This window comes from Protopterus annectens, chromosome 8.part0 (genome assembly GCF_019279795.1).
Source record: "Protopterus annectens isolate FY-2018-M chromosome 8.part0, PAN1.0, whole genome shotgun sequence".
Classification (NCBI taxonomy): domain Eukaryota; kingdom Metazoa; phylum Chordata; order Ceratodontiformes; family Protopteridae; genus Protopterus; species Protopterus annectens.
This window is the reverse complement of record NC_056741.1, coordinates 595,203,409-595,216,494: the sequence shown is the minus strand read 5'-3', so window position 1 is coordinate 595,216,494 and position 13,086 is coordinate 595,203,409. Positions and strand designations below refer to the sequence as shown.

Genomic DNA, 13,086 nt, shown 5'->3' with positions numbered 1-13,086 from the left:
TTGGCTTAAAGGTTAGAAGTCAAACTCTCTTTGAAAGGGGTACTGCATCTCAGACCCTGAAGGCAGCCCATTCTGCCTCGGTGGGATCTAAATTTTGTCTTGAAGAAATTGACACTCCCACCCTTAGAACCAGCCAAAGACTGCTCCCTCCAACACTGCACTTGGAAAACAATACTCTTGGTGGCCATCACTTCAGCCAGAAGGGTTTCAGGACTCACGGCCCTTATGGCTTTTCCCCCTTTCACTGTCTTCCACAAGGACAGGGTATGCTTACATACTAATCCAACCTTCATGTCTAAAGTGGTCAATGAACTGTCCTTGAACCAGGCTGTTAATCTGCCAACCTTTTTTCTCTGCACAAACTTGGCCGGGAGGATACTTCACTCCTTAGATGTGCACAGACAACTCTTATACTGTCTGGCCAAGACCAAACCCATCCGGAAGTCTGACGGGCTCATCTCTTATCACCCAAGAGCCCTGGGGCATCCTGTTTTCAAGCAAACCATATCCTCTTGGATGTCTAAAACTGTCTCCTTTTGTTACACAACCCATGGTAAGTTGCTCTCATCTACTGTTAAGGCACACTCCTCTAGGACAGTATCCTCATTAGGGGCATTCCTTAAAGGTCTGGACACAGCAGCTCTTCGCGAAGCAGCTACATGGTCCCCTGTGCACACCTTCACTAAGCACTACAAATTGGACATGGTCTCTAGAGCAGGATTTGCCAGAGCAATCCTCCATGGGTTTGTGGAAAGTGCTTCAGGTCCTCCACCCCTCTTAGGACAGGAGCTTTTGCCCTCTCCCTGATGTTATGGATACAGCAGCATATGAATAGAAGGAAGTAGTATTGTTGTGCAAGAACTTATTATAACTTTGGATGTCGTCCTCTTCTGTTTTCTGCTGTATAGTTTCTCATCCAGCCTTCCCCCTGCATTTGCCTGACTCCTGGAATGCCCACTCCATAACCACTGATTCCAGCGGCATTCATTTCTAAAGTGGTTCCGTGCTGACATCTGCTTTATACTAGATGTCCATTTACGATCGTCCTCGAGAAAGGTATGTGGGACGTAACAGACCCTAGCGGCAGCATTTCATTTATTTCTATAGTGTGTACGTACGAGAGTTCACCAGAGGCAAACTCCCTGATGTTATGGATACTGCAGCATATAGAAGAGGAGGACATCTAAAGTTATGCCAAATTCTTACACAACAATACTTTCCTGTTACCTTGGCTGGGAAGCTCTTGGATTTCCTGACTCTAGTTTGCAGAGAGCTGTTATTTCACGTTCCAAAAAGATATTGGGTATTCTTGCTTGCTAATCCCTTTTTCATTCCATGGGTGGTTACAGAAGTAGATGTTCGTGTTACACTGCTGCAGTCATTACACTTGGGTTATCCTGCCATCAGGCTGTTCCCCCAGTCGGCCTGAGTTCCAAAGTCTTGGTCCGGCGTCGGTTGCTGTCACCTCCTCCCTGACGTCAGTGTGACAGGGGTATATAAGATGCAGTCGATGCCATTTTCTTCAGTCTTTCTTGCCGCACGGTGCCCGAAGCAAAAGCAGTTCGCAGTTGCCGGTCTGCCGGCTCCTGAGATTTTCATTCCGAATCCGGAACCGAAGTCTTCTGCAAAGCTAAGTACCCCGTTGGGGAAACTTTTTCTTGCCTCAGACCGATGTCAGTAAAAGTTAATAACTGTATTTCTTGTGGGAAGCAAATACCTCATAAGGATTTCCATTCCTATTGTATCCCATGCCTAGGCCCAGACCACGACATCACTGGTTGTCGGTTTTCTGCTAGGTTTAACAATCGCAGTATTAAACGTCAGTTTGATTTTGCCCAACATTTTGGTAGAAAATTCAATTATACCATGCCGTTGGAACTTCGACCGGAATACACAAAAAGCGCAAAGACAAGGATAGGCATCCGAGGCCCAAAACTGACTAAGCCTCTTCTAGGCCAGTCGCTGGTTCTCCGATTTTCAGCGAGGCACCTTCGCAGCCCCTGACTACTGCTTCTGTAGAACCACAGGCTGTCTCTGACTCCCATGTGGAGATGGCTGGGCCTTCGGATGCACAAGTTATTCAGCGTACTGAGACTAACCTTTCAGAGGGATCCGGAGTAGCTGAGCAACCCACAGCTTCAGATGGTGTCTTCAGACCTACTCAGTTAAGCATTAAACCCTCAGCTAAGTCTAAGCCTCCTTTAAAATCAAAGAAACGAGTACAGCATTCTCCAGGACAGGCCTCCATGCCGAAGAAACAAATGCTCAAAATGACCGAAGACCTAATCACTCTGATCAGGGGGTCCCATCCCCCTCCTGATAAAAGGCCTAGACAGGATGCAGACTATGACTCATCCGACCAGGTGTCCAGCTCTTCTGATTCATCCTCAGACCTAGGATACTCTTTACCCCGTTATGAGTATTCTGATGCTGAGGAATCAATTCCATCAGCCTCACCGCCTGGGGACTACTCCTTTGGGGAAACCTTACATACCATGAGGGAGCATTTCCACTGGGGGAGGCCAGGATTACTCAGAATCCAAGAAAAGTCTCAGAGACTTCCTTTTATTACCTCAACACAGACCGCTTGCTATTCCGTCATTGTTAAATATTGTGGATGATGTGTATACTGAATCCAGCTTAAATCCTGATTCCTTACCTCCAGCCCCTGTTAAACCTGACAGATACTACAGAGTCCCTGACTCGCATAAATTTCTGTATAAAAGCCCTGTAGGCGACCCTGAAACTATTTCTCAGGGACCCAAAGGAGTTAAGGCCTCATCAGCCAAGAATCCAATTCCCTCTGACAGAGATTCCAGAGCATTAGATGGGGAAAGAAAGTATATACGTCTGCAACTTTAGCAGAGAGAGCCTTAAATTGCCAGTTTCACATGCTAAAATATCAGCAATTTTTACTGTCTCAGTTAAAACAAAAAATGCTTCCTGAATCAGATCCTCCTAATTTTAAAGAAATGCAGGATTTATTGCTTGCAGCTGAACAAGTGGGAAAGCATACTTTGCAATGTGGTTTTGATTCTCTAGAGGCCTCCTGCAGAGCAGCAGTTACAGGCTCTGTAATTAAAAGACATGCTTGGTTAAAAGAACATACGTTACCAGATCATGTTAAAGCAAAATTATTGGATGCACCTTTGCAGCAAGATGTGTTGTTTGGAGTTAAGGCCGAAGAGGTATTAAAGAAAATGGAGGATAAGGCAAAATCTATGCAAACGGTGAAGGATTTCTTACAGGTTTAGCCTTCTAGATTTAGCAGAAACTGGCCAACTAAGAATTGGTCCTTCCCAATTACAGACGGACCTCAAAGGGGAAGATACAGACGTCCAAGAGGTAGAGGTCAAACACAAGGTCCTTACAGGTCTTGACAATGAGTTGCATCAGGCCAGAAAGAAGGGGGAAGACAGACCCCAACCATATAAAAAGCAGCTCCAATGAGTTCCCACTACAGCTGCCAAACAAATCCCTCTTGGCAGCCCCCTTGGGAGGAAAACTGGCACTCTTCTATCACAATTGGCAAATGATCACCAAAGACAAATGGGTTCTCAACATTGTATTTCAAGGTTACAGGTTCCACTTTCACACTCTGCCAAGGTTGAAAGGAATGCCAAACCTGCCACCAAATCAATGGGCAGAGGCTCAAAAACAAATTACAGCACTCATTGATATGAGAGCTATTCAAAAGGTACCATCACAGGAGCAAGGACAAGGATTTTACTCAAAACTGTTACTGGTACCCAGAAAGGACAAAGCCTGGAGGCCCATTCTGGATCTTTCATCTCTAAAAACTTACCTGGATGTTCTGAAATTCAAAATGTTGCTATTACAGCAGCTTCTTCCCATGCTGGGCAAGAAAGCTTGGCTCGTGACTTTGGACCTCAAGGAGGCATACCTGCATGTCCCTGTCAGACAGAACTGCAGAACATACCTCAGATTCATAGCTGGTTCAATGCACTACCAATTCTCTCCACTGCCCTTTGGCTTATCTACTGCGCCCAGGGTCTTCACAAAGTGCCTGGCATCAGTAATTGCATTTTGCAGACAGAAAGGAATTCAGATTTATCTGTACCTGGACGACTGCCTAATTCAAGCAGAGAGCAAGGACATTCTTCTAAAGCATCTGGCGTTTGTAAAAAGTTAAGTTGCCTGGGGTACACAGTAAATGAAAAGAAATCAAAACTAGTGCCCTCACAAGAGATTATATTCCTGGGTGCCAGCTTGAACACAGTGGCCCAGATGGCTTATCTCACGTCAGACAAGCAAGGACAACTGACTCAATACTTTCAATTGATGGCAACAAAGACCCAACTCCCTGCAAGAAAAATTTTGCAGGCCTTGGGTTACATGGCATCCTGCATACTACTAATTCCATATGCCAGACTGCGTATGAGGAAACTACAATGGTACCTAAAGAATGTATGGTCTCGACACTGTCAAAGTTTGGAAACAGATATACTACTAATCTTTTGCCTTCAACAGGAGTTTCAACGGTGGGCTCAAGCTTGTCACCTCAACAAGGGACAGCCTTTTACACAACCCACAGCCAGGCAAACACTGACAACAGATGCATCGGATTACGCCTGGGGAGCACACGTGGCAGGCAAATGTATTCAGGGCATGTGGCCCGCAGAACAAAGGCATCTTCACATCAATCAAAAAGAGATGCTAGCTGTACAAAATGCTCTTATAGCTTTCAAGGACCTGCTGCATCCAGGACAACTACTGCTAAAGACAAGACAACACCACAGTTATGTGGTACATAAGCAAGGGGCACTCCCTCCTACCCCCTATGCAGACAAGCCATGACCTTGTGGAACACAGCTATAAACCTTCAAGTTCATCTGCAAGCACAATTCCTGCCAGGAGAGAAAAACACTCTGGCAGACAACTTAAGCAGAAACATCATGGATCACCCCGAATGGGAATTGAATCCACAAATATTCAGAATGATAACAGAAATAGTGGAGCCCGGACATTGATCTGTTTGCATCCCCAATAAACTGCCAGCTACAAAAATTCTGCACAAGGAGTTACCATCCACAAGCATGGAAAGTGGATGCCCTCTCATTCAGCTGGGAGAACCTACAAGTATACGCTTTCCCACCACTACCTTTCCTGCCAAAGGTACTCCTAAAAGCCAGGCAAGAAGAGCCAAAGATGACCCTGATTGCACCAGACTGGCCACGCCAGCACTGGTACCCAATCTTAAGGAGCTTAGCGCAAGAACCACCCTGGATTTTGCCTCAAATCCCACATCTGCTGACTCAGCACAACAAATACTACACAGCCAGCTAAAGACCTTAAACCTAGCTGCATGGAAGATTCCTTAGTCAAGCAAGCAATGCCTCTCTCCAAAGCTGTTATGGATGTCATTCTGGAGGTCAGAAGGCCTAGTACCAGGAAAGCCTATTCGGATAAATGGAAGAGATTCTGTGCCTGGAACCAAGCTCACAGCCTTGACCCTCTTGTCCCAAACATTCCTCAGATACTACAATACTTAACTGAGATTCTGGACAAAGGCCTCTCTTTCTCATCCATCAAGATCCACGCCTCTGCCATCTCTGCTCATTACAACACGGATCCACCAATTTTCTCTAATCCTCTGTTAAAACAGTACCTCAGAGGGGCTAAAAACATAAGACTGCCCCGTAGAGCACCTACTCCAACTTGGGACCTCAACTTTGTTTTGGATAAACTAACTTTACCTTCTTTTGAGCCAGCTAACAGCAGAATTAAAATATATGTCTTGGAAAACTGCTCTGCTTCTGGCAGTAACATCAGCACCAAGAGTTTCAGAATTACAGGCACCTAATGGCAGTGGAACCTTTCCTCATTTTCCACCAGGACAGGGTGTCTTTAAGAAGTAATCCTACGTTTATGCCAAAGGTGGTATCCAGTGTGGCTCTAAACCAAACTATTCACCCACCAACTTTTTATCCTAAACAACAGAATAAAGGGGAGAGACTACTGCACTCTTTGGACATTCACAGGCAGTTACGCTTCTACTTGGACAAAACCAAAGCTTTCAGAAGATCTGAGCAATTATTGGTAGCATATGCTGCAGGAGCACAGGGGAAAAGCCATTTCAAAACAGACTATTTCAAAATGGATAGGACATTGTATACGTTTCTGCTACACATACCATGGAAAACTTGTACCTAGCAGCATTAGATCTCACTCCACCAGGTCAACAGCCACTTCAACTGCCTACCTCAGGGGAGTACCTACCAAGGAATTTGGAAGCAGCAACTTGGAGTTCTGTACATACCTTCACTAAGCATTACCATCTGCCTCTGTACTCTAAATCCAGAGCTGGCTTTGCCACTGCTGTGCTGCAGGGCCTTATAGCCACCCCTAATGCCTTATAAAACCAGCCACCCCACCTCAGCTTTGGGATTCTGCCCAAGTGTAATGACTGCAGCAGTGTAACACGATGAACATAGTACAGTTTTGTACCTACCATAAATGTAGATGTTTGAGTGTTTACACTGCTGCACTCAAGGTTACCCTCCCTCTTTCCCCTCTTACTGGCTGTTACGTACCTATGTCTTCTACCCTTACTACCTATAGGGAGTATTTGCTGGTAGCTGTAAGTTGTTTTTTGCTTTTCTTATGTATGTTTTATTAGTTGGAATTGCCTACCTATTTAGAGGCACCTGGGTCAAGAAAAACTGAAGAAAATGACATCGGCTGCATCTTGTATACCCCTGTCGCACTGACGTCCGGGAGGAGGCGACAGCAACCGACGCCGGACCAAGACTTTGGAACTCAGGCCGACTGGGGAACCGCCTGACGGCAGGATAACCCAAGTGCAATGACTGCAACAGTGTATACACTCTCTAACATCTACATTTATGGTAGGTACAAAACTGTAGTTTCTGAATCAAGTAATCTGGTTTCCTTTTTTTGTCCTTGGACATCATAACTAAGGGAATGGGGTTTTGTAGTTTAGTAACAGACATTTGGGATTTTACCTGGATAGAACTTATGCCACCAGAAGCTCAAAACAGTATTTAATGTGAGAAAAAAAGTGGCCTACCAGTGTCAAAACAAGCTCTATAGAAATAGTTGTCACTCTGCATTACTTACTGCTACAAGGCTCATGACAAGACCCTGCAGAAAGAAGTAAGCTCATTCATGATGGGACCCTGCAGCTACCACGGTCTTCCTTTAAAGCAGTGTCATAGCATCCTTTAAAGCAGTGTCGTAACATCCTTTAAGTCAGTGTAGTTCTTATTAGGAACCAGTGTTCCTGTTTGAACTTCTGATCTTTCAGCTGTCACTATTTTTTTCCTGAGATACTGCATAATAGCAGCAAACTTGATCTGAGGTAATTCAGTGATCAGGGACATTATGGGTAAGGGAGGCACTTGAGAGTCAGATCTTAGAATCTAAAGAAAGTGGCAGTTTCTGATCCGAACCCATTCATTGAGGGGAAATGAAAATGGACGACATGAATGGAACGTTATGGTGACTGCATACATTTTATATTTGCTCCTCTTGATTTACATTTTGTTTTATGCTTTTGCTTAGAAAGGTCTTTACTTAAGGAAGTTAATTTTTGTTGGGGGGGGGTGGGGTCTTTTGGAACTGCAGAAATGCATACGATCCTTCGGTTTGTAAGGAAGTGGAATCTCTACCTCTACGAGATCATTTCTAGGATCTGCTCATCTTTGTGAGCCTTTTTCCAGTCCTATAAGAGGTATACCAGCATGCCTCAATTTTGAATGTGGAGGGGACTGGGTGAGGTTTTATGTTAATGCAGTAAAGGAAATGCGCTTGTTACTTGTAGCTGCTCCTTTTTTGTGTGTGTGGCCCTGAGAACCCTTAGTACTTTCCCTCTAGTCTGAAACTCTTTAGCTGTTTTTTACATTTCACTTGTTGGCCCTTGCTTATGATGATGAGCAAGGTCTTTCTAGGTTAATTCATGTTTTATTTTTGGTTGGGGACCTGAAAAAATATTTTATCAGACAATACTCTTACCCCTATCTGCAAGTCTCCTAAAAGCATGTAGTGTAGGGTGCATAAGTTCAGCCGTTGTTCTAAAGGAGCAATAGGGACCTGCACCATGACTATCTTTAGCATGATTTTGACAATTAGCCAGGCATGATTTTGGATGACAGATTCTGTGGCTGCTAAACTGGATGCTCTGTCCACAGCATCATGTTGACAGTGGATTGCTTTGACACCTGTATAATTTTCTGAATTGTAGTAGCTCAGCCATCAGATTTCCATCTCCACTACTTTAATCCTTATCTGGCCAAGGAATTCTACCTGTTACTTGGTGTGTGTCTGAATGCCAACTGCCTTGAAGGCCTATGTATTGGCCATGTATACCTGCTTTCTAAAGCAGTCCGATTCTGCTCTTAAGTCATTTGAAACAGTAGGAAGAGTTGGAACCTATTTAGAGTCTCTTGCAGCTCCCCACAGCCTGTTGGTAGTCTGCTCTTTGGCAAGTTATTGCATTCATTCCCTTGTCTAGTCATTAAGGCATCCAACAGGGATGGCTAAAGAGTATTTGCTGTACATCCCTATCTCCCCAAATACACTTGGCTAAGTAACATATGGATGGTTTTGCAGTGGGTTGACCCCACTTGTCATCATTCACTTTCTCAAGCGACTTTGCCAACAGGCATCAATGACCAATTTCCTGAAGCATGTGAAGTGGTTTCCCTCCGTCTCCAAGGATATCTCACTTACATCTGTGCTCCCGGAGTGCACTCAGCCCTCCCTACCCCTGGGAGAGGAGCGCATGTCACGCCTCTCTCTTCTGTCCCTTACTGCCTGGCTTCTCCAGTGCCATGGCTACTATTCAAACCCGAACACCTGGTTTAGTCAGTGGTGCTTCCCTCTTCTGCACAGACAGATTTGGTCCTTGAAAAGTAGTGTCATGGGCATTTCAAAGTCATGCAGCTAAACACCTTTTGTCCTTAAGAGGTCATTTGTATATATCCCATGGGAAATCTCATTAATGGAGGTATAAGGTATTACTCAGTAAAAATCCCAGTTTGGTTGGGTTTATCTTGTAGTTTTTTCTCTTTTGGACCAAAAGATACAGCTGCTAGATCAGCAATAGGGTCTTGCACAAAAATTAGAGGGTGTTTTGGGCCTTGCAGAACATCGCAGGCTTCTTTTTGGTAGAGAATTGGAAGTTTGATTGTTTTGAGGGAGTGAGGAATTCATTCTGCAATGTTTCAGTGATTGGAGGAAGCACTGCGCTTAGGATGCTTATAAGCACTGGAAGGAAAAGTTTTGCTTTTGTGCATCCATCTTTTAGACATTATGTTTAGTAGGACTTGGTATTTTCGCCATCTCTGTCATTCCCTTATATAGAATCCATCTTGGAAGCGTTATCCAGGTTTTGTTTCTCATCTGAAGAGAAAATCTTTCTCCTCCCTACCTCTCCTGAAAACTTTCTTTCCTTTTTAAAAGGGACTGTAAGTGCAGAGAGTTGATCACAGCTGCATGCAGGGTTCTACAAAAAATGTACGAGCTCCTGATCCAGGGTTGGACCTGTTTCACTACCTTATCTGTTAATACGGTAAAAGGCCTCAAGCCACTGTTTTTTTTTTTTTTTAAGATAATCGTATGGTGGGTTGAGTGCTAAGCTGTTAAAGTTAAACTGGAATATGGTCTTTCTACCCAAGAAATTACTGCACTTCAGTATTGCAGCAGTTGATCCAGTTGAAGAACCTCTACAACTCTTGAGACTGGGAGAGATGGCAGGGGCAAATTGTGGATTTTCAAAAAACTGGGAAAAATTAAGTGGGTGTCAAGAAGAGGAATGATAATGGGGAAGTGGAGCACCATCAGCAAAACTGTAAGGACCAACTTTTCTATGGAAGTACAGAAGCAGCTATTCATGTAGAGGGCTGGCTGTGGACCTGAATGAATGGTGGAGAGGAAATGCACAGATTGCGAAGTGCATAGAGAAAATGTAAAAGAGATGATGGTTTAGATGAAAAAGAGCTTAAAAGTTGAAAGCTTTTGAAAGAGCTGACTGGATGACAGTGTCTGTCAAGAAGCACTGGAATATTAAGGTAGAAATATAAAGAAATACTGAACTCATTGTGCCATACTGGACCAAGCAGAGCAGTAGAACCATCTTTGTATGGGTGATGACAGACTACCATCTTCAGAATGTCTTATTTTAGGAAAATTTAAAAAGTTTTACATTTGCAACTCCAGGACGGGCTTGGTGATTCACTATTCCACTGGCATATTCAGTTTCCTCTGGATATGCAGTATTGAAATTGCTGACTTATGTATTGCAAGCTGTGGCACTTGCAGTGCCCTTTTAGCAAAAGGAGTCCAACTTCTTGCTCCTTGCATGTTTGAACAGCACATAGAATAGTTTGATAAAATTAAGAAGGGTCCTAGAATTAGTCTTCCGTTTAGGGCTAGAAGTAAATTTTCCAACTCCAGTTTGTTCAGTAGCCATTTTTGTGGGGGAAAGTATGTCCCCTAAAACACATCAGCAAGATATCCTTGAGGGTGTGATGATCTGCAGATACTGATAGCTGTCAGTCTACTACACCTACCAACTCAGGCATGCAGCTGATTTAAAAAAAAAGTCATGGCAGCCACCAGTCAAAGTAGTGTCCAAGCCTAAACCTTATATTGCATCACCACAGAAGCTGCCAAAGTCATGATTTGTTTGGAGTTGGTCCAAAAGTGCAATGTTTTGAATAAAACAATGCTCTATAACCATGAATGCTGTTTTCTGACTGGATTGAAAAGCCCAATTCTCAGTTTCTTTTCACCCCTAAGGACCCTGCAGAACCTCCATAGTATTAACTTTAGAAGGCGTTAAGGAGCCCCCTTGATGTTTTCACCAGCCAAAGGTACCCATATACTGGAACACAATGAGTTGCTTCTAAAAGGACTCGGCCACCAATTCTAACATATTGATAAATGCTGTGGGCATTGAAGAAAACATAAGCAGCAGTAGTTTTTGTATGAACAGGAATAACCAACTACTGTGAACCCTGAAGAGTAAAATAACAGAAGGTACCGGTTTGTCGTGTTTGACACCATCCATTGACTTTATAGAAGTAGAGAGAATTCCTGAAGACTCAACATTGAGAAGTATTAAGCGCCTTGTCATAACTTTAGGTCTTATGGGCATGTTCATGCCAGGGGCTGCTGACACTATCTTCTGCCACTCAACACTGTTATTGTGGCTTTTAAGTTCCATTTTGTTGGTTTCACTGCTCGGGTTTCTTCGCAGTAATTGACCTTTTACTCTGTCATGGTGGAAACTCAGTGTTGGCTGTTTTACTTGAAGTTGATCTGTAAAGGGCCTTTTTTTGTGGCTTCTGAATATAACTGCCCCCCATTTCTGTCTTCTAGTATAGATCCCCTCAATTAAGACTTGGTTGTTGGGTTTTTGTACAAGTTGGGCAAGTATGTCTGTGTGTTGAGTGTGTATGTCATGATTAATTTGAAAAGTTATAACGAACAAACTAGGCAAGAAAACCACAGACAAACCAAACAAAAAAGGAGAACCGACAGCTTGCAGCTAGTACTAGATAGTCCCAAAGACAAAACTTGCAGTACTAGCTGCAAGCTGTCGGTTTTCCTTTTTCGTTTGGTTTGTCTGTAATTTGAAAAGTTGCTAACAGTAGTTCAGGACACCTGTCCAAGGCTAGGTACGCTTATGTAGTCAGGGAAAACGATATGACTGTTTGCACAGGTTATGCACACTCGTGTGGAACTTGAGGAAAAAAACTCCATTTTTTGTTAGGTTATGGGAATGAATAAATGCTGTTATTGACCTGTCAAACACTGTCCACTTGTATCCTTTTTGAGGGGTAGGAGGCAGATCAGAGCAGTAGTCACCTATTTTCCATTTGTTTGGAGTTTCCTTTTTTTGGCTTTTATATACAGACGAAGATGAGGCAGGGAAGGCCTTCCACTTTCTAATGGTGATACGTTTTTCATGGAGTCTCATTGAGAAGAAATGAACATTGGCAAAATTTTCATTTAGCCAAAGGTTGTCTCTGGTGGCTAGAGGAGATTATTACAGAGAATTACCCATGTAATCCATTGCTTTTAAAGCTCTTGCATTAAAGGTAAAGTGCATTCTACCTTTGAGTCATTTTGTTTATTTTAGTGATGTTGACTTTGTTTTTGCAGAGGGCGAGTCTGAAGGAGCTGGAACAAGTGCAGACACCTCTGCACAAGCCCTTTTAGAAGGTATTGGTCTTGATGTAGAAACGCTTGCCCCAATGGAAACTGATGAACCGAGCAGTTCAGACACAAAAGGGAAATCTAAAATCACTCCTGCAATGGCGGCTAGAATCAAACAAATTAAACCACTGCTTTCAGGTGAGTTTGGAACTGCTACTTTATTCATTTTTACTGAAATTTCAAAACCACAGTTTTTTGTAGATTCTTGAAATTCTCTATTTTTGAAAGATATCTATTAGAGCATGTTTAGATGGAGAAACTGATAAATATTTTAAGTGCATTGATACTAATCTAGTGTGACCTTCACTGACTTGTGGGTTCTCAAGCCTTTTGTCTGATCTGATCGGATGGGGCACAGCTAATGCTCTGGCCTTGTGCTCCTTCAGACGTATTCTTTTCCATAATCCTCCAGGGTAGCTTCTGTTTAAAGATCCCAGTTGCTACCATCAAGAGTGGATGCACTTGGTGCAGCTAAGTGCTCTGCTTCATCATTCTTCGTGCAGGTGTAGAGAGCTTCAGTTGCTGGGTCTAATGCAGTAGTGTTGGTTAAAGGTTTTCTGTGTTTTTTTTGTGCTCGTGTGTAATTGAGTAGGTGTGTGCATGTATGTATGTATATATGGGTCTACCAATAGAAAGCCCATATGTTCAAAACACATCTGAGATGAATTAAATGAAATGTCATAAATGAAAATTTAAAAGAACAAACCTTATAGGACCTACAGGTTACTTCCTGTTTCTCATACCAGCACTTTAATAAAAAGAACGGAGGTGCTGTGTGCACATTCTACTGGGCGGGTCTTGCGCAGATGTGGACGTGTCATGAGTGTTTACCCTTTTTTTCAGTGAAGTATGATCTCTAGAGTTTTCTATTTAATTTAAATA

At 43.2% G+C, this 13,086-nt stretch overlaps 1 protein-coding gene across 1 annotated transcript in view; it reads left to right on the top strand.

Moving 5' to 3' along the window:
- The window catches only part of HUWE1 (HECT, UBA and WWE domain containing E3 ubiquitin protein ligase 1), a gene marked incomplete in the record, with an annotated part of 5,008,559 nt that overhangs the window by 2,180,836 nt on the left and 2,814,637 nt on the right, over positions 1-13,086 (top strand). The window contains 1 exon segment of the mRNA XM_044079288.1: positions 12,151-12,342. Within this exon segment, the coding sequence (XP_043935223.1) occupies positions 12,151-12,342 (192 nt within the window).